The sequence below is a fragment of the Pan paniscus genome, chromosome 14, assembly GCF_029289425.2.
Source record: "Pan paniscus chromosome 14, NHGRI_mPanPan1-v2.0_pri, whole genome shotgun sequence".
In the NCBI taxonomy this organism is placed as follows: Eukaryota; Metazoa; Chordata; class Mammalia; order Primates; family Hominidae; genus Pan; species Pan paniscus.
The window spans coordinates 74,362,617-74,386,194 of NC_073263.2; the positions used below are offsets into that span (position 1 = coordinate 74,362,617).

The following is a 23,578-nucleotide window of genomic DNA, read 5'->3' on the forward strand; positions in this document are numbered from 1 at the left end:
CTTGCGACTATCATCGCTTTCTTTCCCGCGTGGGGCAAGGAATCCCCCGAGCTGCCAAGTTTGGGGCTTAATTTTCACGCCGAGTGTATAGGCAGTCCCCGTCTCGGGCCCTTTGTAATCGAGGAGAGAATTTGTCTTTGAATTCACTTTTTCTTACCTATTTCCCTTCAAAAAGAAGGAGGGAGGCCGATCTTAGTATAGTTCTCGCTGTTTCCCCTCCACACACCTTTCCTTATCATTCAGTTTAGAAAAACTGAAATATTTAATAGCATAATTTGTTAAATCATGAGGTATTAAAACAAGGTAGTTGCTAACATTCTTATGAGAGAATTAGAAGTAAGTTCTATTTAGAATTTCTTGAATTTTTCTTATACCCTGTTATCTTCATTCTGCTATCTATAAAAAATGTTTTTGTCCCCGTTTTCCCTATGTAAAACATCTTCAACGATGCCTCATTGCCTGTAGAATAAAATCCAACCCTATTTTGACATTTAAGGCCCTCCAGTCTTGATCGTTAAGGGCGTGTGTGTGTGTGTGTGTGTTTGTGTTTGTGTTGGGGGGGGGCGGTGAAAGGAGTAACTATTCCAAGACTTGGCTTTGTTTTTTTACTTCCACTTACGTATCATTAATAACTGCATGATTTCTCCTTTTTACCATGCCTGTCCAAATCTTTCAAGATTCTAAGTGCTACCTCTGTGTAACGTTTCCCTGACCAACTCAGACGTGATTTCTGTTATCTTTGAGCATGTGTTGGTTTTAGTGGTGCCATTCTTGATTATAATGGGCTTTTTTCTTCATCTTGTACATTTCTTTGTTTCCTCCAAGTAAGATTCCTCCCCGCAGGAACTGTTTTTTTAAGTTCCTCGAAGGCTGACTTCATAGTAGGAATTAATGTGTTTGATTTGAGCATTAACTTAACTGCAATAATCTGTTCTAGATTTGGGATGCACTAAATTGCCTAATATTTATTTAAGGAATCCTTAGTCTCTCTTTAATACAGTTCATGATTTGTGTAGTTAATTTTATAGTACATTTGAATTCATGTTTTTTAACCTACAGAATATTAAAATCGAATTAGAGAAGAAAACTGATCCATAATAATAAAAATGTCTCGAAAAATTTCCAAGGAGTCAAAAAAAGTGAACATCTCTAGTTCTCTGGAATCTGAAGATATTAGTTTAGAAACAACAGTTCCTACGGATGATATTTCCTCATCAGAAGAGCGAGAGGGTAAAGTCAAAATCACCAGGCAGCTAATTGAACGAAAAGAACTACTTCATAATATTCAGTTACTAAAAATTGAGCTATCCCAGAAAACTATGATGATCGACAATTTGAAAGTGGATTATCTTACAAAGGTAAGATCAGGTTTAAGTTTTGTGTTCTATATGCTTTATTGTCTTCAAATGGCAGGTAAATAAGAATTAAATACACACATTATCTGAACTTGAAATGATACATTTATATTTCTTGACAAGTACAGCCTTTAAATAATTTTGGTGTTCATAGAAGTAGAGAATAGAATGGTGGTTACCAAGGGCTGGCGTGGTTAGGGGTGAAGGAGGGTTGGGGAGATGTTGGTCAAAGGATACATAATTACAGTTGAATAGGAGGAATACATTCAAGAGATCTATTGGACAGCATGGTGACTATAGTTAATGACATTGTAATCTTGGAAAACATTGTGTTTTTGAAAAACACAGCAGATGTTAAGTGTTCTCATTACTAAAATAACTATGTGAGGTAAAACATTTGTTAATTAGCTAGAGTTAAACATTTCACAATGTACGTATACTTCAAAACATTATGTTGTACATGACATATACACACAGTTTTATCTGTCAGTTGGGATCACCTGAGGTCAGGAGTTTGAGACCAACCTGGCCAACATTGTGAAACCCCAGCTCTACTTAAAAAAAAAAAAAAAAAAATTAGCCAGCCATGTTGGTGGGTGCCTGTAATCCCAGCTGCTCGGGAGGCTGAGGCAGGAGAATTGCTTGAACCCAGGAGGCAGAGTTTGCAGTGAGCCACAATCGTGCCACTGCACTCCAGCCTGGGCAACACAGCAAGACTCTCAAAAACTAATAATAATAATAATAATAATAATTGGAGGCCAAGTGCGGTGGCTCACACCTGTAATTCCAGCACTTTGGATGCTGAGGCCAGTGGATTGCTCCAAGCTCAGGAGTTCGAGACTACCCTGGGCAACATGGTGAGACCACCCTTGCTACTAAAAAAATAAAATAGCCCTGCGTAGTGGTGCTGCGCCTGCAGGCCCAGCTACTTCCGAGGCTGAGGCGGGAGAATCACTTGAATCCGGGGGCAGACATTGCAGTGAGCTGAGATCGTGCCACTGCACTCCAGCCTGGGTAACAGAGTGAGACCCTATCTCAAAAAAAAAATAATAATAATTTAAGTATTGAAATATGGAGTGATTTAAACGTAGATATGGATAAATTACTTTTGTAGGCTCAATTTAAAAAATCTAACATATGAGGTATTTTGTTGTTTTTTTGTTGTTGTTGTTGGAGACAGTCTTGCTCTGTCACCCAGGCTGGAGTTCAGTGGCACAATCTTGGCTCACTGCAACCTCCACCTCTTGGATTCAAGCAATTCTCCTGCCTCAGTCTCCCACGTAGCTGGGATTACAAGTGCTCCCCACCGTGCCCAGCTAGCTCTCTGGGATCACTTTTATAAGGGCACCAATCCCAACAGTGAGGGTTCTACCCTTATAACCTAATCACCCCAAAGGCCCCAACTTCCTGCTACTCACATTGGTGATTAGGTTTCAGTATACAAATTTTGAGGGGAGAAAAAAAAATAAGCACACAAGAAGTATTAGCCGTTGTTGTTATCAACTAACATAGCATCCTTATCTGTTTCATCCCTTTCATTTTCTGTGCCTTTTATGGCCATCGGACTGAATTTGTTTGTTATTTGTCTGTGAATAGACTATGAGGTCCATGAGGACGGGGATGTTTTTGTATTCATGGTTGTATTTCCAGCACTTAGAACGGTGCCTGACACAAATTAAGTGCCCAGCTATTTCTTAAATGAATGACTGAACCCCATTTTGCTCTGATTAAACAAAGCCACTAGGTGGTTAATAGCATACCCAAGGCCATTCAGATGAAAGTGATAGAGCCAGATAGGATTCAAACCTAGGAAGTCTAAAGCCTATACTCTACACAAGTGAAGCTCCAAACACTTTCTTTTAGGTACCCTATACAGTCACCTACCTAGTCTAGGTCACTTGGTAGTTTATCCATGCATCCAGTGGTTTCCCATCCCTATTCCCTTACTCTTTTTGCATTTCACATGAACTCCATCTACCTTCACCTCTCCAGACCTTAGTGCAACTCATTGAAGAAACCTGAGGTTATCTCCCATTCATTAATTCACCCACTCAGTCAACAAGTATTTTTTTAAGTGCCGCCTGTATACCATATCCAGACTTACATTTTGTTCAGCCACCTCTTGTATTATTTGTTTTCAACTTGGATTGTGCTTGGTTGTCAATGGCTTTGCTTCTTTTTAGGTGTGAGCTTTATATTATAGAAATGTTGGTTGATTCATGATAGGCTCTCTAGTGTAACAAATCCAAATTACAGTTCTAGATGCACACAGTTTGGGTTTTGAATTCCAGCCTTACTAAATTCCTTAATGTTTTTATTCCGTGATTTCCTATAAAATGATAATAGTATTTATTCCGTGGAATTATTGGGAGGATTAATCAATGTATGTAAGCTCATAGATGCTTGGTGTATACTAATAATAAACTTATTATTTACATATTATTTTATTTGTAGCTATACTTACTCAGCACAACATTATTATTTTTCTACTTCCATGGTGCTTAGTGTAGTTTTTGTTGTGGTTTTCTAGTTTGACTGAAAATGTAGAAGATTGCAATAGTCGTGTTCCTGAGTTTGACACATAATCATCATTGATCCCTGAAAGGCTGCTGTTTTTCTAATGTATTTATTCTTTTCATTCCTATAGCTCATTCCGTTTCTTAATGCAAACATTTTAATGTTTTGTTTACATGTATTCTTGAGAATGTGTATCTTTTAACTTTACAGAAATGTAAATTATATGCTTTGTTTTAGTTCTCATCTCTTTTTTCCTACTCAGCACTGTTTTTGAAGTTATCTATTACTTTGTGTACATCTAGTCCTTTGCTTCCAACTCTTATATAATTCTTTGTGTGCATCTACCAGTCTTTCTACTCCTACATTGCTAGGCATCCAGATTGCCTCCAGCTCCTTGCAACACATGCAGCATTAGACATTTCTCTTCTGGACCTCTGTGAGCATGTCTTTGACATATATAAATGTCTCCTTCATTTAACTAAGTGTACTGCCAGGTTATCTCCAAAATAGCTGCCCTGCTGTATATTAGTAGAGTTTTTTCTCTATCATACGAGCACTCAGGATTTTCTGCTTGAAGACTCTTTAGGAATAAGATGTTTGCTCTCAAATATATGAAGAAATACCTATTGTAGAGTTAGCCTTCCATAATTTATTGAACCTAAAGCACCTCTGTTGTAAGATGCATCATTACATACATTGCTAAGGTTAAAAACTTCCAGTTGAATTGTTAAGTGCCTTAGATTGTAAAATGCATTCCAATTTTAGAGATGTTAAAATGTGAGAAAGTGTGAGTCTGGAGTTGATGAAAGAATATTTAAAAAATATTTTTATTAAAGAATATGTATATGTATGTTAATGTGTGTATGTGTGTATATATATGTTTACTTCTTACATGCCCTGGGAATAACACCTTAGACAGGCAAACAGCACTACACACATGATATATATTTTTTCACTAATTTGTTTATATATAAATTGGTATGTGACATATTTCTTTATATGTTTTAAAATAACACCTTTATTTGTATGTGTTATTATATGTTTAGTTATGTCTTTATTTTTGTCTTTATGTGTGAAGCACTCCAGATGAACAAAGTGCTACACTGTTTCTTGTGAGCAGTGATTCTAAAGCTAGTACACCCCACTGAATTTTGTCCCTCTGGTCGATTGTGAGGACTCAGAAGTATATTGGACTCCTGGTATTAGAGCTGTTTGTTTTCTTGGTGTTTCAATGAGGTCCAGCTCTAGAAGAAAGCAAAGAAGGTTCATGGGGTATTTTGAAATGAACAGGGTCCCAAAAACCTGATGGATCTGGTAACACCATGCGGTATTTGATTCAAATCTATCTGGTAGCATCCTCTCTGAATTTTTAAGTGAAGAAGAAAGGGGCTCAATTTGGTAGTGCTGCCATATACTTTTTTTTCTTTTAATTTTTTTGAGACAGAGTCTCACTCTGTTGCCCAGGCTGGAGTGCAGTGGCATGATCTCAGCTCACTACAACCTTCACTTCCTGTGTTCAAGCGATTCTTGTGCCTCAGCCTCCCGAGTAGCTGGGACTGTAGGCCCGTGCCACAACGCCCAGCTAAGTTTTGTATTTTTGGTAGAGATGGGGGTTTCACTATGTTGGCCAGGCTGGTCTCGAACTCCTGGCCTCAAGCAATCCACCCATTTCAGCCTCCCAAAGTGCAGGTGTGAAGCCACTGCACCCAGCCATGCCATACACTTTTTAGCCTGGGCAGGAAACCTAAAGCCTAGGTCTTGAAAGAAAGGTATTTTTAATTGGTCATTCATTCTCCAAAGCTTATTGAGCATCGTATGCTAACGTTATGAAAAATAAATTTTCCTCACTAGACTATAGCTCCATGATAATGGTTGGAAGTCACAGGAAAGGTAGATTTCTGCTCAATGTAAGCCTGTTATTGCTATTAACATTGAAATGGCCTGATCTTAAGTTTCTGAGCTTCCTGTCATTGGAAGCATTTAAGTAGTCCTGAATAGTCAACTGTTAATAAATATTATAGGTATTTCTATTTTGGAAAGAGATTGAACCAACTGCCCAGGGTTTCAAGGATTAAGTTCAGCAGTTAATACCAGAGACTTGAAAAATGATGGTTGCTGGTAACAGAGACCTGGAAACCATGGCTTAAGCAAGAGAAGGATTTTGTTTCTTTGGTATAACAAAAATCCAAAAATAGGTATTTTAGTAGACCTCAAATGATTACTCCTTGATCGCATTAGGAACCCAGGCTCCTTTTAACCTTAGCTATTTTCAACATATGCTTTTCACCTGAAATCATAAGAGAGCTTATCTGCCTCCAGTATTGTGTACATGTAAAAGGTGGTAATAAGGAGAAGGATAGTGGAAAAGGGGGCATGTGCCAAATGAGTCAGTCCTCTTTAAAGAGTTCTTCCAGAAGTTCAAGCCAGTGGCCTCAATTGACTAACATTGTATAGCATGACCACCCCTACCTACAAGGGATGGGAAGCTAACTGGACATGTTGTTACTAATAAAAACCAGAGTATGTCAGAAAGAAGGGAAGGTTTGATGTTGGGAGGCAAGGAAGTTTTTTCTTCTACCCATCAAAATCTTTTTTTAGTTAGAAAATATTTGAATCTAACATGTCCCACTCCATTGTGGCACCAATACAAATGGTTATGGATACATGGCTTTATTATAGTTTGTTACTAGGAATAGTCTTGGCCGTATTGATTTGAATTTTCCATGTCTAAAAACAGGAACAAGCAGGTCCAAGAACACTTTAAAAGCACTTCCCACTCAGCTGCTTGTTAACTGAAAGAATGTAGAAAAGCTACTCAGAAGAGTAGCTATTCAGGCCAAACTTCCTGATAGTAGAGCATTGTTAGCTTTACACTTTTATTTCCATCTATTGCTGCCTAGATTCCCTTCCTTCCTGTACTTCTTTATTCCTTTCCTCTTCTCTGTTCTTGCCTTTCAAATTTTTAGACAGGGTCTCACTCTCTTGCCCAGGCTGGAGTGCAGTGGCTTGATCACAGCTCTCTGCAGCCTCAAATTCCTGGGCTCAAGCAATCCTCTCATCTCAGCCTCTTGAGCAGCTGAGACTACAGGTGTGTACCACCACACCCAGCTAATTTTTTTAATTTTTTTGTAGAAACAGGGTCTCACTATGTTGTCCAGGCTAGTCTCAAACTCCTGGCTTCAAGCAATCCTCCCACCTTGGCCCCCCAAAGTGCTGGGTTTACAGCTTGAGCCACAGAATTGAACTCTTTAAAATTTTTAAATGCCCCAAACTCTTTTTATTTATCTCTCATTAGAGATCTGTGGGTTCCTTATTACCTGAGAAATGAATACATTTCCCAGCTTGTCCCTGAGTTAAGGGACTCAATTTAGAAGTTAATTGAAATTATAAACATTGAAACCCTGAAAAAAATGTGTTTTTTTTTTTCCTCGTGATACAGGTTGTTTCTTATCTAAAATGCTTGGGACCAGAAATATTTCAGATTTTTGATTTTTTTTTTAATTTGGGAATATTTGTGTTAGACCAGTTGAGCATCCCAGATCTGAAAGTCTGAAATCCAAAAGGGCCAGCTGAGCATTTCCTTTGAGTGTCATAGTGACTCTCAAAAAGTTTCAGACTTTGGAGCATTTTGAATTTCAGATTTTAGGGTTTGGGATGCTCAACATATAACAGTATTCTTGATTTGGGAAACAGTAATTGTAAGGAATGTGTTTGTTTTACATTTTATATTGATTTAAGTTATTTATTGAGATGTTGCTGGATATATGCCAATGAATATGACAGAGGTCCCCCTTCTTATGGCCAAGACAGAAAATATTTTATGCCTTGTAGGCCACCTATGCTCTATCAGATTTTTCTTATGGGCTGGATTTAGCCCATCACCATTTTTTAATTCTTGCTTTAGACTATGTAGTCAGAAAAGCTATTGGCAAAGTTTAGCAGTTAAGAGTTACATGTCTTGATTTCTGTATTCAAAATGGCACTAAAATAATAGACTAAGGGCAGACAAGACAGAAGCAGAAGAGTTACATTCCTAAGTTTTTGGCTTATTTAACTGGGGCCATTTATAAGAATGGAAGGCTGGGAGAAAACTGATCTGGGAGGTAAAATATATTAATAAGTTCAGTTTTGAAGATGTAACTTATAGATTCCTAAATGTAATTGTCAGAGTTTAGGAGGAGTCCATCACACACACACACACACACACACACACACACACACACACACACACTCTTATAGATAGATCACACACACACTTATAGATAGATCACACACACACACTGATAGATAGATAGATAGATAGATAGATAGATAGATAGATAGATAGATAGATAGATAGATCAGCATATAGGTGGCACCTAAAGCCATGGGATTGTATGGTATTTCCTAGGGAGAACAGGGGGCTATAAAGTAAGTCAAAGGGGTAGTCCAGCTGAGGAGCCTAGAAAGCTTAAGAGTATTTAGTGAGTTAAGAAAACTAGAGAAGAGTATCATGGAAGCTAAAAGAGAATGAAGTGGTTAGCTGTATTAAGTCATGCTGTCAAATAAGATAAATAGGCAGAAAAAAACAATGCACAGGACATTGTGGACTTTAACAAGAATAGTTTCACTGGAATAGTATGGGGCAAAAACTATATTGAAGTTTTGCTCTGAAGACCAGCAGAGAAATGGTGCTATAGCAAAGAGAATGATGTGATCAAGGGACCATTTGCTTGATGATAGAATGATTCAGTAGAGAAGAGGGACTTGACGATGCAAGAGGAGGGATTTACTTGCATATGTTATGGATTGGCTGTGAAATTCATGTATTTTTGTTTGTTTGTTTGTTTGTTTGTTTGTTTTAGATGGAGTCTCACTCTGTCGCCCAGGCTGGAGTGCAGTGGCATGATCTCAGCTCACTGCAACCTCTGCCTCCCGGGTTCACGCAATTCTTCTGCCTCAGCCTCCCGAGTAGCTGGGACTACAGGCACATGCCACCACACCCGGCTAATTTTTTGTATTTTTAGTAGAGACAGAGTTTTACTATGTTAGCCAGTATGGTCTCCATCTCCTGACCTTGTGATACACCCGCCTCGTCCTCCCAAAGTGCTGGGATTACAGGTGTGAATCACCACGCCCTGCCTGAAATTCATGTATTTTAAGGGGCAAACAGGAATCGTCTTGGTTAAAGCAAAGGGAATAAAGAATTTTCTAAATAGACTAAGAGCAAAATCCAAGTGCTTGAGAAAGCACAGCATACTTGGGGGATGGCAAGCACTTAATATTGGCTGAATTGGAGTTTCCTTTTAAGCTAATGACAAAAGTAGTTGGCTAGATCAAGAAATACCACTGTATTATGCCACAGTGTTTAGAATTTATTCTGAGGACAGTGAGGATCCTCTGAAGAATGTAAAACTAGGAAAATAATTTTTTTTTTTTTTGAGACAGAGTCTCGCTCTGTCTCCCAGGCTGGAGTACAGTGGTGCAATCTTGGCTTACTGCAGCCTCCGCCTTCCAGGTTCAAGTGATTCTCCTGCCTCAGCCTCCTGAGTAGCTGTGACTACAGGCGCCCGCCACCATGCCTGGCTAATTTTTGTATTTTTTAGTAAAGATGGAGTTTCACCATGCTGGCCAGGCTTATCTTGAACTCCCGACCTCAAGTTGTCTGCCCGCCTCGGCCTCCCAAAGTGCTGGGATTACAGGCATGAGCCACCGCACCCAGCTGAAAATAAATTTTTGATAGCATTTTTTAAAGGTAAGATAGAGGAATATAAATTTGGAGGTTGGCAAAACTGGAGGCAAGAGGTTAGGCGCGGTGGCTCATGCCTGTAATCCCAGCATTTTGGGAGGGCAAGGTGGACTGATCACTTGAGGTCAGGAGTTCAAGAACACCCTGACCAACATGGTGAAACCCTGTCTCTACTAAAAATACAAAAATTAACCAGGTGTGGTGGCACTTGGCTGTAATCCCAGCTACTCAGGAGGCTGGGGCAGTAGAATCACTTGAACCTGGCAGGAGGAGGTGGCAGTGAGCCAAGGTTGCGCCACTGCACTCTAGCCTGGGCAACAGCACTTGGCCTTCCAAAGTGCTGGAATTATAGGCGTGAGCCCCTGTGCCTGGTCCCTCTATTCATTTTTAGCCTGTTTCTTTCAAGTGTTTTTAAAATATGTTTATTATGAAACTGAAAGTTTTTCTTTATGACAAATCATATAATTTATCTTTTTCTCTTTACGAAGATTGAAGAATTGGAGGAGAAACTTAATGATGCACTTCACCAGAAGCAGCTACTAACATTGAGATTAGACAACCAATTGGCTTTTCAACAGAAAGATGCCAGGTAAGAAAAGTTTTTTTTAAAAAAACTCAACATCTATTTAGCAATTAAAAGTAATTTTATTGCCTGTTCATGTTTGTGATTGTAAGCTAAAATAGAGAAATTTTAAGTTAGAGATAGCAATAATTTTTACACCTAGACCACAAAAAAAGTAGGATACTTGATATGGTACATAAAATACAGAAAGTCAAAATTCAACATTCATTCAACAAACATTGGTCAGTGTAAACCATATATGATAAAGGAAGCTCTCTAAACTGACCACCGTTAACCTTTCTTCTTTTACGCAACATATTGATTGATTCTCATTACTCATTGGACTTGCCTGGCCTGAAGTACTTTCTATTATTCCTGCGTACTTTCTCTAGCTCAGTTGTGGGCTTATCATGCTTAAATATGCCTATGGCAATTATACTTATGTAACTTAATTAAAAATAATACAAACAATGAAATAAATTCTTTGGAACGATTCAATAAAAGGAACTAAAAAAATTATGAAATTAAATATAAGCAACACAAGTTTAAAGATTGAGGGCAAACATGAAATCCATATAAGATACCTTCATTGGTTTCTTCCTAAATGTCTTTTAGGATCTCATGCCATTGTAAAGAAATTGAACTTGGAAATCATACATGATGATTTACACAAAATCAAATCATACCTCTGTATTCAAAATATCTGGATCCTATATAAAAATGTGAATGTTTAGTTCTATGTTTTAATTACAGGTAAAAGTGTAAAACAGGTATATTTTCCCTTTTTAAGATTTTACTACTTAACTGATATTGTAAAAAATTATCGGACCTTTTTATCAGCCACTATCACACTAGATTAGTCGACCTCAAACTTTAGCATGTATCAGGAACAGTTGAAGGGCTTGTTAAAGAAGCCTACTGGATCCCACCCTCAGAGTTTCTGACTTGTGGGGGTGGGGTCCTGAAAATGTGCATTTTTACTGGGTTCCCAGGTGATGCAGATGCTGCTGGTCCAGAAACAATACTTTGAGAACCACTGCATTTGATAATAGGTCTTCTATGCTAATTCTGTAAGGCATATATCAGATTGAATGATGCTGCTGAGAGGGCAGTCATGAGTCTATTGTAATAAAACTCTTGATAGCTGATGGTCATAAAAAATGGTTGGATTCTGAATATTTTTTGGAGGGCTGATGGATTCAATGTGGGGCTTAAGAGAAAAAGGGGAGTCAAGGATTACATCAAAAGTTTTGGCCTGAACAAATGAAAAAATGGAATTTCTGTCAGCTAAGAAGAAAGAAATCATGGTAGCAAAGGTTTTGTGAGTAAAAAGCCCGAGTTCAATTTGGGACATGTTAAGTTAGAGTTTTCTAGTTAGAAATCCATGTGGAGGTATACGAAAAGTCTCGTGTAGAGGTACAAATCTGGGGATCATTAGGCTATAGACGGTATTCAAGTCATGAGACTAGATGAATTCCCCAAGGAGTGCGTACAGACAGAAGAGGACCAAGTACTCCAACATTAAGACAAAGCAGAAAAGGAGACTGAGAAGGAACCACAGTAAAATAGAAGAAAAATGAACAGTATGATGTCTTGGAAGTCAGGTGATGAAAATGTATCAAGGAAAGAAAGTGACTTGTGTCAAGCCCTATCATTAGATCATGGACGAAAAGAACTAAGAATTGATCATTTGCAATTTAGATGTCATTGAGATTTCATTGGAGACAGTAAAAATATGATCGCCATGGGTTTAAGAGGAAAGGATTTGGAGACAATAATTATAGACAACTTTTGAGCAAGTTTGCTCCAAGGGGTGGCTAACAAAGGGGGAAGTGCAGTGAGGTACAGAGTTGTGGTTTTGTTTGTTCATTTGTTGTAAGATTGAAATAACAGCATGTGTGTCTGTTAATGGGATTGATATAGTAGGGAAGGGGAAAATCAGTAATATGATTTGGCTGTGTCCCCACCCTAATCTCATCTTGAATTATAGCTCCCATAATTCCTACATGTTATGGAAGGGACCTGATGGGAGGTAATTGAATCATGGAGGTGGTCTTTCCCATGCTGTTCTCATGATAGTGAATAAGTCTCACAAGATCTGATGGTTTTATAAATGGGAGTTCCCCTGCACAAGCACTCTTGTCTGCCACCATGTAAGACATGCCTTTGCTTCTCTTTTGCCTTCCGCCATGATTGTGAGGCCTCCCCTGCCATGTGGAAGTCTGAGTCCAGTAAACCTCTTTCCTTTATAAATTACCCAGTCTTGGGTATGTCTTTATTAGTAGCATGAGAACAGACTAATAACATCAGATTGTCCCTTCCTGATCAGAATCTTTCAGTAGGCAACTAACAATAATGTCTGCTACATGTATTGTTTGAGAATGATGAGTATGTGCAGATTACTGTTTTCATTACCTCATTGGTTGAGTGAATACCTTACGGTGGTTCAGTGTTACCATCTTAAAGAGATATCCTTGAAGTATCAGGATAAAAAGGAAATGAAAATTACTTTAATAAGTAGAGTCCTTGATGTTTAACATTAAACCTTAAGCAGAAGAAATATATAATTTTATAATTTGAATTTCTAAAATTATTCTTTAAGAATATCAATTCTCTGTTTAATAATTTATATGGTTACACATTTAATAATTAGTATGGAATTGTCATTTCATATTTAACTGATTAATATGAGTAAATAAGTATTTAGCTGGAGTAAGTAAATAATACTGTCAGGTTTCTCATTTCCTAACTTTATGTTGATATAAACAGGAAACTGTGAGAAAATTAGATCTCAGATACTTTTTTAAAGCCTGCCATAAATTCTCTTCTAATGTAGCAAATATCAAGAATTAATGAAACAGGAAATGGAAACCATTTTGTTGAGACAGAAACAACTAGAAGAGACAAATCTTCAGCTAAGAGAAAAAGCTGGAGATGTTCGTCGAAACCTGCGTGACTTTGAGTTGACAGAAGAGCAATATATTAAATTAAAAGCTTTTCCTGAAGATCAGCTTTCTATTCCTGAATATGTATCTGTAAGTATCTTATATCCATTTTTAACTATGACATATATTTTCAGACTAAAATTTACCATTTATATAGTAGCAATTACTTTTGAAGTACCCAATTGATACATTATTTTATGGCTATGGATGGTGAATGGTGTTGAGATCCAAATTTTAAAGGATCATGACCATTGATCTCCAAAGTCAAGCAATAAATAGGTTTCTGAAGTTAATGACTGCATAGTCCATAGAAATGAATTATTGTAAACTGGTGGTTTCTTACATTCTCAAAATGAAAAATTATAAACAACAGAGTAGTTGTTGCCAGGGGTTGGTTGGGGATAGTGGGGGAGAGGAGTCAGCGTGGTTATAAAGGGATAGGATGAGAAATAACTTTGTGGTGAGAGATTGGCGCAAGATCTTGATTGCAGTGCTGGTTACACAAATCTAGAACACCTAGGATTAATCTATGGCAGTGGTCTCAAATATTTTGGTGTCAGCATTCATTTACATTCTAAAAGTTATTGAGGACCCCAATGAGTGTTTGTTTATATGGGCTGTATCTATTAATATTTACCATACTAGAATTTTAAACTAAGAACTTTTTTAAACACAAGAATAAGCACACAATTCCATTGGCCTTAAGAGTGATAATGTCATATGTCATGTAGCCACTGGCAAACTCCACTGAACAGTCATGAGAGAATGAGAATGAAACGGGGAAAAAAAATCTTAATAATTACTAGGAAAGTCGTTTTGATCTTGTGAATTCCCTGAAAGGATCTCAGAGTGGCGAGTGGGGCAGAGTCCAGGAGTCCCAAAACCATATGTTGCGAACTGCTGCTTTTTAATATGTAGATGTCATTTTACCCTGAGAGGCTTGAATTTTTTAATCCGTAAAAAGTGTTAATAGTAACGGTGCGTTTCTATTGGGGATAATTGTAAAGACTATAACTATGTATGTAAAATGCTTGTGAGCATAGTGCTTAGAAGATAGTAAACACATAAAAATGTTGTCTATTGTTTTTGCTGGAGTGGTGGTTGCTATTCTTGGTTCTCATTGGGAAAAGATTTGCAGATTAGTGATGTCTGATAAAATGAAGTTACTTTTTTGTTCAGCTGTTTTTTTTTTTTTTTTAAAAAAAGGCTCAAATACAGCTTTTCTGTCCAAAGTATACTGTCCAAAACAAATTAAATATCTCAAATTCTGTTTTTGAGGCTTCATTTACAGTAGATATAAAGTATCACACTGATGGCAGTTACACATATTTTTGCTGTTTGTTTTCTTAATATTCCTTCTTACATCTTTTGTTTTCACAGACAATATTATCCTTAACTAATTAATTATATGCAGATTCTTTTTGTTGAGGGCTAGTATTAAGATTTGCCTCTTACCAAATAATGGTATTCTTGTAATACCGTCATATGTTAAGGAGTTTCAGATTGCATGCCTATATGATAGCCCCTAATTACTCTCTCCTAACTTGCTGTGATGATTTCTTAGTTTTATGGGACCTTGTCAGATGGAACACTTTACTGAGCTAGGGTAGGAAAATTTCTCTGAGACAAGTATGAGTGGAAAGAGAGACCTGAACTAAATGGAAGTAATGACGTGAAAGATACCTCTTGATTCATTCTGATGAGACTTCCACTGTAGGGACAGCAGTAAATAAAGCTTTGCCAAGAGCCTGGGATGAAAATAAAGAATACACTTTACCTCTTCATCAAGTATTTATTGAGTGCTTATCATATATTTAGGCATTGGAAATACAGCAGTGTATAAACCAGACAAAAATCCCTGCCCTCAGGTTGTGAAAGTGGAGCAACACAGGCAATAACTTAAAAATTAAATATGTAGAATATCTGTTTGTCAAAGGTGCTACAGAGAAAAGAGCAGGGGTGAAAAATAGGGAGTGCTACTTAAAATTAGGGAAAGAAATCAGGGAGGGCTTTACTAACAAGGTAATATTTGGTCAGAGACCTATAGGGAGACAAGGCATGAGCCATGCATTTATATGGGGGAAGAACTTCTCTAGCAGAAGAAACAGCAAGAGCAAGACTCCTGAACATTTGTGATATGTTCCAGAAGTTTACAAGCAGCTAGTGTGGAGTGAGCAGTAGTAGATGAGTAGTAATGGAGTGTCAGTAGAAGGGAGGAAATACTGTCAAAGGTAAGAAGTTATAAATCATCTGGCCCTTGAGGGAAGTTAATTGAACATTAAGGCTTGATGGAAAGTATTAGTGGCTAGGGTCCATTAATGACTGTCTTGTTGTAGTTTTGTAAATATTTATCTTTATTACTGATAAGTGAGAGCACTACAAATTACAAATTTTAATTGTAATTTGGATTTAAGACTACTTATTAATTTATTTTTTTTCAAGGTTCGCTTCTATGAGCTAGTGAATCCATTAAGAAAGGAAATCTGTGAACTACAAGTGAAAAAGAATATCCTAGCAGAAGAATTAAGTACAAACAAAAACCAACTGAAGCAGCTGACAGAGGTTTGTATGGTTTTGATTGCTGGTGGGAAGAAGCTTCAGCTTTTTCTATAGAGTCCCTCAGGATTTGTGATAAGGCATATAAAAGTCAGTGATTGAAAAATGGGACTATGGGATGGTGACTGCTACAGTTCAATAATGGGAAGGAGGTTAAATTGGAAGTAGTCATCTTAAACATTGACAAGACAAGTCTGTGATATTGACGTATCCTATAGTTGAGCTTTTATTGTTGCAAGTCAATTTTATAATCAACTGCTTTTGAAATCCTAATATGGGCTATATCTGAAAATTGCTGTGTATCCTTAGATGACGCATATGCATGTATTTATTTAGTAATTTGTCTCTATTTTTAACATCACTTTGTCAGGAAATTTAGGCAAGAAACAAGAAATGTAGGCCAAGCTATGCAGGGGATCTCTTGCAGGTGCCATAAGAAAGAAGAAAAGGAGAATATTTTTACTTTGAACTAAGTTGACTCGTAGGTTCTGGTTTGCCTAAGACTGTTGCCATTATTCCTGTGAATAAATATTAATAGCACCCCTTTATTTTCAAAATTATCTCAGCCTAGACGATGAATATAGTAATCATAAATCAACATTTATATAGAAGGGTGGACTAATCATTAACTTGGTTGTATTATTGACCAGATATCCTAGAATACTATCTTGTAGTTATAGTCTACTAACAAAAAAATAATGGTAGATTGATTCATTCTACCATGTAACAGTTGGAAATGGGTGGCTGTTTTTCTTCAAATATTTCATTATTCTAAAAGGAAAACACTTCTAGTTTACAAATGGGGGCTGCTGCAGTTCTTCATTACAAGTTAGCCTTGTTCGTGATATGAGATGGAGCTACTGTCCATTTATTACTTACGTGGCTTCTTTGTGAAGTGCAGTTAACTCTCATAATATTTATTCTGAGCATGTGTACTGATACTAGCATTAACCCCAGTGGTGTGCATGGTGCTGTGCTAGGTGCTGGCAGTGAACCCAAGAGAGGCAATGCCTGCCCTTCTAGAGTTTACTTTCTAGCAGGTTAGGATTAGAACATTAGGTGATATTTTGACACTCTCATTTACTGTGTGACCATGACCAGGTCATTTAATGTTTCCTGTTCTATCAAATGGAGAAAATAATACTGTTTGTTCATTTATTTAATTGCATTGCCTATATTTCTGTTTCAGAGTAAAAACATGATTTTAGCAAAGTTGCATACAAACATTTATGTCCTATTTTAAGGGTAGTTTTTGTCAATGATATTATCCAGAAATAAATAATTATAATTTAATTTGTATTTTTAATGCTCTACTTTGCTGTACTATTAGTCTTAGAGATAATTTACTTAAGTCTTGCCATAGAACCAATATTTCAGACAAAATAAGAAGGCTTAGCTTCCTCTCCTCTGAGGAGCAGTGACATCAGCAGGAGCAATTAGAGGGGCAGATGTGCCCCCACTCCAAACTTCAGTTGTTTTCTTTTCTTCTCCTAGCATGTCATATTGTGCAGGTAAACTGTTTTGCACATTTAGAAAGATAGTTCAATTAAAAAAAAAATTCAACTGTAGTCAAAATAGTAGAGAACAGAGAAGGCCACTGTTTGGCCACTTTCTAATTTTGCAGCCTTGAGCAAATCATTTATACTCTATTGTTTCTGTAAAATGCCCAGGATGGTTTTGGTGGTACAGGGGTTATTGGGGAAGAGGCAGTTAGACAAGGTCTTAGCGTTGGTTCTATACACCTTATGGTACCTCAGCATCCCTCAAGGACTTCTTACTGTGTAGTAGGAGGGCTGGAGGAGCTCCCTATCCTTGTTTTTATCAAGCCACCCTTTTTAAAATAACCTTAATATTTGGGACTTCTCAGCATGATTTCTCTTGAACACAGATTCCTCAGGCCATTCTTAGAGTTTGTGGTTTTTCTGCCCTGTCAAGGACCTGGTACAGGTCAACTTGCCAAACACTAGGAAAAAAGTAAATATTTTTAAATAAAAAGCAAAACCAATATCATTAAACAGCTTTATTTATTTATTTAAACAGAGTCTTGCTCTGTCGCCCCAGCTGGAGTGCAGTGGTGCCATGTCTGCTCATTGCAACCTCCACCTCATGCGTTCAAGTGATTCTCGTGCTTTAGCCTCCCCAGTAGCTGGGCTTACAGGCATGCGCTACCACACCTGGCTAATTTATGTATTTTTAGTAGAGATAGAATTTCGCCATTTTGGCCAGACTTGTCTGGAACTCCTGGCCTCAAGAGATCCACCTGCCTTGGCCTCCCAAAGTGCTGGGATTACAGGCGTGAGCCACTGCACCTGGCCAAACAGGATGTAGTAAACAATAAATAGTACTACTCAATATTCAAATAAATGTCGCATATTCTGGAGTTTATTTTTTGAAATGGTTCATTAAATTATTTACTGCTATTTATTTGAGGAATTAAAAGACATAGTTTCTCATCTCTGCGACTTGATAACAATGTGATGATCTTGGATAAAAAACAGTCTGTCTCCTATCTTAACAGCTTCTCCGTCCGTAAAATAGGGACGATAACATGTAACACGTACCACACGTGGTCACTATTATAAAGAATGAAATTCATTCAATATATGTGTATCCTGCATTTACTATATACGGCATGCATTATTCTTGGTACTTGGGATACCTTGTTAAACAAAACAGTAATCCCTGCCATCATGGAGTTTATATTTTTAAAGGATATCTGTGAGATGTATATTGTATTTTAAAAGAGAAAACAATAGCAAATCATGTAGTGTGACAAAAGTTGATAATTGTAATAGAAAAAAGAAAAAAATAGTTCAAGATAAGGTGAATTGAGTGCTATATGGAGAGCAGGGAAGAGAGCATTGTCAGAATTCTGTAAGGTTGGCCAGTAGGTCTCATTAAACAGCTTAGAAGTTTACAAAGCCTTGAGGAAGTGAGAGAGAGAACAAGGCTGTCTTCCTTGAGACAGCTCAGGGAAGAGCTTCTAGGTAGCAAGAACAGCCAATGCAAAGGCAGGGGGGTACTTTGGTATTTGTGGAACAGTGAGGAGGGCAATATGACTGGTATGCTTGAAGGGTGGAGGAGGATAGTTGTAGTTAAGATCAGAGAGGTAATGAGTCTGTTGAGGTCATCATACAGACTTTGATTTTAACCTTAAGTGAAATGAAAAGTTGCAGGATTTTGGAAAGAGGTCTGACATGATCTGACATGTACAGTTGACTGTTGAACAACATGGGTTTGAACTGTGTAGGTTTATTTACACATAGATTTTTTTTTTCAGTAGATATACTGGAAAATTTTTTGGAGGTTTGTGACACTCGCAGATGAACTATGTAGCCTAGAAATATAGAAAAAATCAAGAAAAAGTTATGTAATGAATGCATAAAATATATGTAGGTACTATATTTTATCATTTACTACCATAAAATGTACACAAATCTATTATCAAAAGTTAAAATTTATCAAAGCATGCATACACAGACCTTACATGGTGCTATTTTCAGTAGAGAGAAATGTAAACAAACGTAAAGATGCAGTATTAAATCATAACTGCATAAAATTAGCTGTAGTACATACTTTACTACTGTAATAATTTCTTAGCATCCTCCTGGCTATTCTGGTAAACTCAAGTGTTTGGGATATCTGCTTAAAACGCTGTATGATGCTAATCATCCCCACATGAGCAGTTCTCCAGTAAAATGTGAATCACAATAAAAAGTGATTTCTCGCAGTTCTGGCATATTATTTTTCATCATGTTTAGTGCAGAACTGTAAGCCTTGAATAACACCATGGGAACCATATGAAGTGTCACCAGTGATGCTGGAAGAGCTCTCAAGCAGCAGAGAAAATTTATGACATTGTAAGAAAAAGTTAATGGGTTGCCTACCATTTTGGACAGACCATTAATTTTGTAAACAAATTATGTAAAACTTAGAGCATCCATAATACAGTACAGTTATGTAAATGTATTTTCTTAGGATTTTTAAAAAATGTTCTTTTCTCTAGCTTTTATTGTAAGAATACAGTATATAATACATATAACATACAAAATATGTACTAATAGACTATGTTATACTAAGGCTTCCAGTCAACAGTAGGCTATCTGTAGTTAAGTTTTCAGTGAGTCAAAAGTTACACATGGATTTTTTTTTTTTACTGTGTGGGAGTTGGTACCCCAACCCCTGTATCGTCCAAGGGTCAAGTCTATTTAAGGTATCATTCTGGCTGGTACATAGTAGACCGTCAACAAATGTTTTCTTTATTGAATTTCTTTTTAATGAGTATTTTAAAACCTTCCTGTTGTCCTGGATAATGTTTTTTAAAGAAAGTTCTCTCCTGAGAATAGACTGTAGAGCCATAAGGATGGAAACAAAGAGACTTGTTAAGAGGCTGTTGTAATCTAGGGGAGAGATTATTGTGTTTCAGATCTAGATGGTAGCAGGGGAAGTGGTAGATTCTGGATCTAAAGTAGATTTAAAGTAGAGCCAATAGAAAAAAGGTAGAGTCATGAATTGGATGGAGGATGTTAAAGAAAGATAGGAGTCAAATTAACTCTAAAAAATGTTAGTTTGAATAACTGGAAGGATAGATTTCTGTTCAGCTGAGATAGGTAGGTTGTGAATGAGGCCGACTTGAGTGCAAAAGAGTGTGGATCTTAGACATGTTGAGTTTGAGAGATCTGTTAGATGTACAGTCAAAGATATGTGGATATATAGGTGTGAACTTTAGAAGATAAGCATTCAAGAGTCATCAGCATAAAGACGATATTTAAAGCCAGGATGAGATTACCAAAGGAGAGTGAGTGTAGAGAAGAGGAGGAGGACCACAGCTTGAGCTCCAGGGCACTTCAACATTGAAATGTGGGAGAGAGAAGGAGGAGTTACCAGTGAAATAGGGAAATTAAGAGAATTTTATGTCCAGGAAATCAAAGGGCAAAAGTTTGTCAAGGAAAAGAGAGTGATCAGCTGTTTCAAATGCTGTTGATAGGTACAGTTAGATGAAGACTAAGAATTGACATTGTATTTAACAAGGTCATTGAAAACCTTGTCAAGAGTAGTTCTGGAGGAGGGATAGGGTCAGCAGTTTGATTACAGTGTTTGAGAGTGAATGGAGGAAATAAACTGGACATAGAGTATAGACAACTCTTTCTGAGTAATACTACTGTATAGAGGAACAAAGAGAGTTGGCAATTACAGGAAACATGGAGCCAGGGAAGGCTTGTTTTGTTTTGTTTTTTTGTTTTTTTTTTTTTCCCTTAAGAGAGATGACAGCTGTTGTATTTAAAATCACATTGTAACCATAAAAATTTTCTCATTGTCGACAACGGTAGAAGGACATTCATGTAATTGTTAACCAACAGTGTAGGTAGTACTGTTGGATACCCAGTTATAGTTATGTTTAAGGCTCCCCACTTTAGTGCTATCCGTGTAATAAAAAGAGTCATGTATATTTGGGGTATTGTCAATAATATGTGTTTCTGTGATTATGATATTTGGGGAAACTACTAGAACAGAGGGGTGTTTGTTGATTGAATTACGCCTGATTAGTTCTGTGGGACTTTCTTAATATCTAAATAGTGGTTTAAAGAATAATAATTTAGTAAAGTGAGATAATTTATCTCTTAATAGCTAGAGTTTTAATTATGTCACAAAAAGTTGAGTTTCGATTTAAAAAACAACTGAAGAATATATTTATAAGTGAGTAAGGAAGATAGAGAATGTTATGACCACTAGAGGAGGGTTTACAAAAAGATCTGGGTTATTTAAATGGGGCTGGGGGAGGTTGAAGAGGTGATTGGACACTGTCAGGTTACTGAGGTTCAGTTGTCATCAGTGAGAACCATTGTCTCTAGACTTTTAAAACTAATCACAAACCCCTAATTTATGAAAGTGCTAAATGAAATTGTCAGTTTTTCATTTGAAGTTTTCTGTTTTTTCTTCTGTTACTTGGAATGTTCTTATCTGAGTGTTTTTTGCCCAGTGGTATTTCATGTTTCTTTCCGCTTCAGTCTGTGGGCTGCATATATATACTTATTGTTGGCCTGAAGCAGACAATAAAAACAGAGAAATGCCCATCATATCCAAAGGAAGTAGCAAGAAAATTTCGACTTTTCCAATGGTGTCATTAATTTTAAGTTTCTTGACCCAAAAGAGTAAATTTTCCTCTTAACTATAGTGGGAGAAAAAGTAATATATTTTCCTCACCCATTGCAAGGTTTATGGCTGAGACTCCAATAATAAAAGAGTAATAAGAGAAAAGCATAACAAATTTATGTATAATTTATACGTATAATTTAATATAAATTTTATGTGACATGGGAACCTTCAGAAATGAAGACTAAAAGACCCAGGGAAAATGTATTTTTGTGGATAGTCATGCATAAGTATGATTGGAAGACAAAAGTGTATGATCTGATGGTAATCAACTGGGAGAATTTAGCAAGGCTTGTTTGTTCACATTCTTCTTGGGCTGTCTGTGACATTCCTTCCCATTAGGTATAGGGCAGGACGCCTGTCACCTTAGGGGAGAGGGGAGGGAGAAAGAGAGTGGCCTTCCTAGGTTTGATGACCTGCTTCAAGGGAGAAAGAGGCAAGGGGAATTTTCATTTATGTGGCCCACTTCAAGAGAGATGGGTTGGGAGAAGGTCAGGGAGACCCCCCTGTTTCTGCAGTTTTCTTAATTTCCTTCAGGTTAAAATACTCAGTATGCCAGGGTGCCATGTTTCGAGGTGTCTGTTCTAAGTCCTAACAGAGGAATTAATATTTTATTTTGTAGTGAACAAATTGAAAATATATCCAGTAAAAGTGTGTACACTGATTCTGTTTTCCTAAATTTGACAAATAAAAGGAAGTGTTACTTTGTTCAATAAGTGTTCAATAAGTAAGATACACTGCCATAGTAAGTTTCAGGACAAGGTCCATGATATATAGCTGCAACCACTATAAAGTTACTAAATTTTTTCTTTTTTGAGCCAGAGTCACACTCTTGTCACCTAGGCTGCAGTGCAGTGGTACAGTCTCGGCTCACTGGAACCTTTGCCTCCCGGGTTCAAGCGATTCTCCTGCCTCAGCCTCCCAAGTAGCTGGGATTACAGGCACCCGCCACCACACTCAGCTAATTTTTGTTTGTTTGATTTTTGAGATGGAGTCTCGCTTTGTCGCCCAGGCTGGCATGCAGTGGCACGATCTCGGCTCACTGCAAGCTCTGCCTCCTGGGTTTACGCCATTCTCCTGCCTCAACCTCCCGAGTAGCTGGGACTACAGGCACACGCCACGACGCCTGGCTAATTTTTTGTATTTTTAGTAGAGATGGGGTTTCACCGTGTTAGCCAGGATGGTCTCGATCTCCTGACCTCGTCATCCGCCCGCCTTGGCCTCCCAAAGTGTTGGGATTACAGGTATGAGCCACCACACCTGGCCTGAAGTTACTAACTTTTAATAAGACATGATCCAAATTTTTCATATGACATTATTCGGAAGATCTTCATAAAGTGATTCAACAAATATTTTATTCTTCAACTCATACTTATTTAAGGTTGGATATTTTAAGATAAACAACATTAGTCTTATTAATGACTTTATGTAATTTTAAAGTTGGATACAATATAAGCTTTGGGGAAAAAAACATGACTAGATGGTATTCATCCAAGAATTTTAAGGGACTTAAAGGATGAACCTGAAACTGCAGCACATGTATAATATTGCTATCAAACAGAGCACTTGAAGTAGGTGTAATTGCTTGAAAGCTGGTAAATTGCCTGCCTGAGTCTAGAAACTAAAGACCTCCACACTTACAAACTGATAAAGCACTCTTTTATGCTTACTGAGCTTGTGTAATGCATGAAGATTAGGATCAGTGAATACTTAGGCAAGTTAAATACTTCCCCTTATGGGGGAAGGTCAACAGAGTGGTACA

At 37.3% G+C, this 23,578-nt stretch overlaps 1 protein-coding gene across 3 annotated transcripts in view; it reads left to right on the top strand.

Moving 5' to 3' along the window:
• PIBF1 (progesterone immunomodulatory binding factor 1) overlaps nucleotides 1-23,578 on the top strand; it is a 236,702-nt gene that overhangs the window by 720 nt on the left and 212,404 nt on the right. For all 3 annotated transcript variants that reach the window (XM_003827453.6, XM_057299586.2, XM_057299588.2), the window contains exons 2-5: nucleotides 1,060-1,358; nucleotides 10,089-10,189; nucleotides 12,999-13,197; nucleotides 15,550-15,669. In XM_003827453.6, coding sequence (XP_003827501.1) covers nucleotides 1,107-1,358; nucleotides 10,089-10,189; nucleotides 12,999-13,197; nucleotides 15,550-15,669 — 672 coding nt within the window. In that variant the 5' untranslated portion in view covers nucleotides 1,060-1,106. The remainder of the gene's footprint in view (nucleotides 1-1,059; nucleotides 1,359-10,088; nucleotides 10,190-12,998; nucleotides 13,198-15,549; nucleotides 15,670-23,578) is intronic.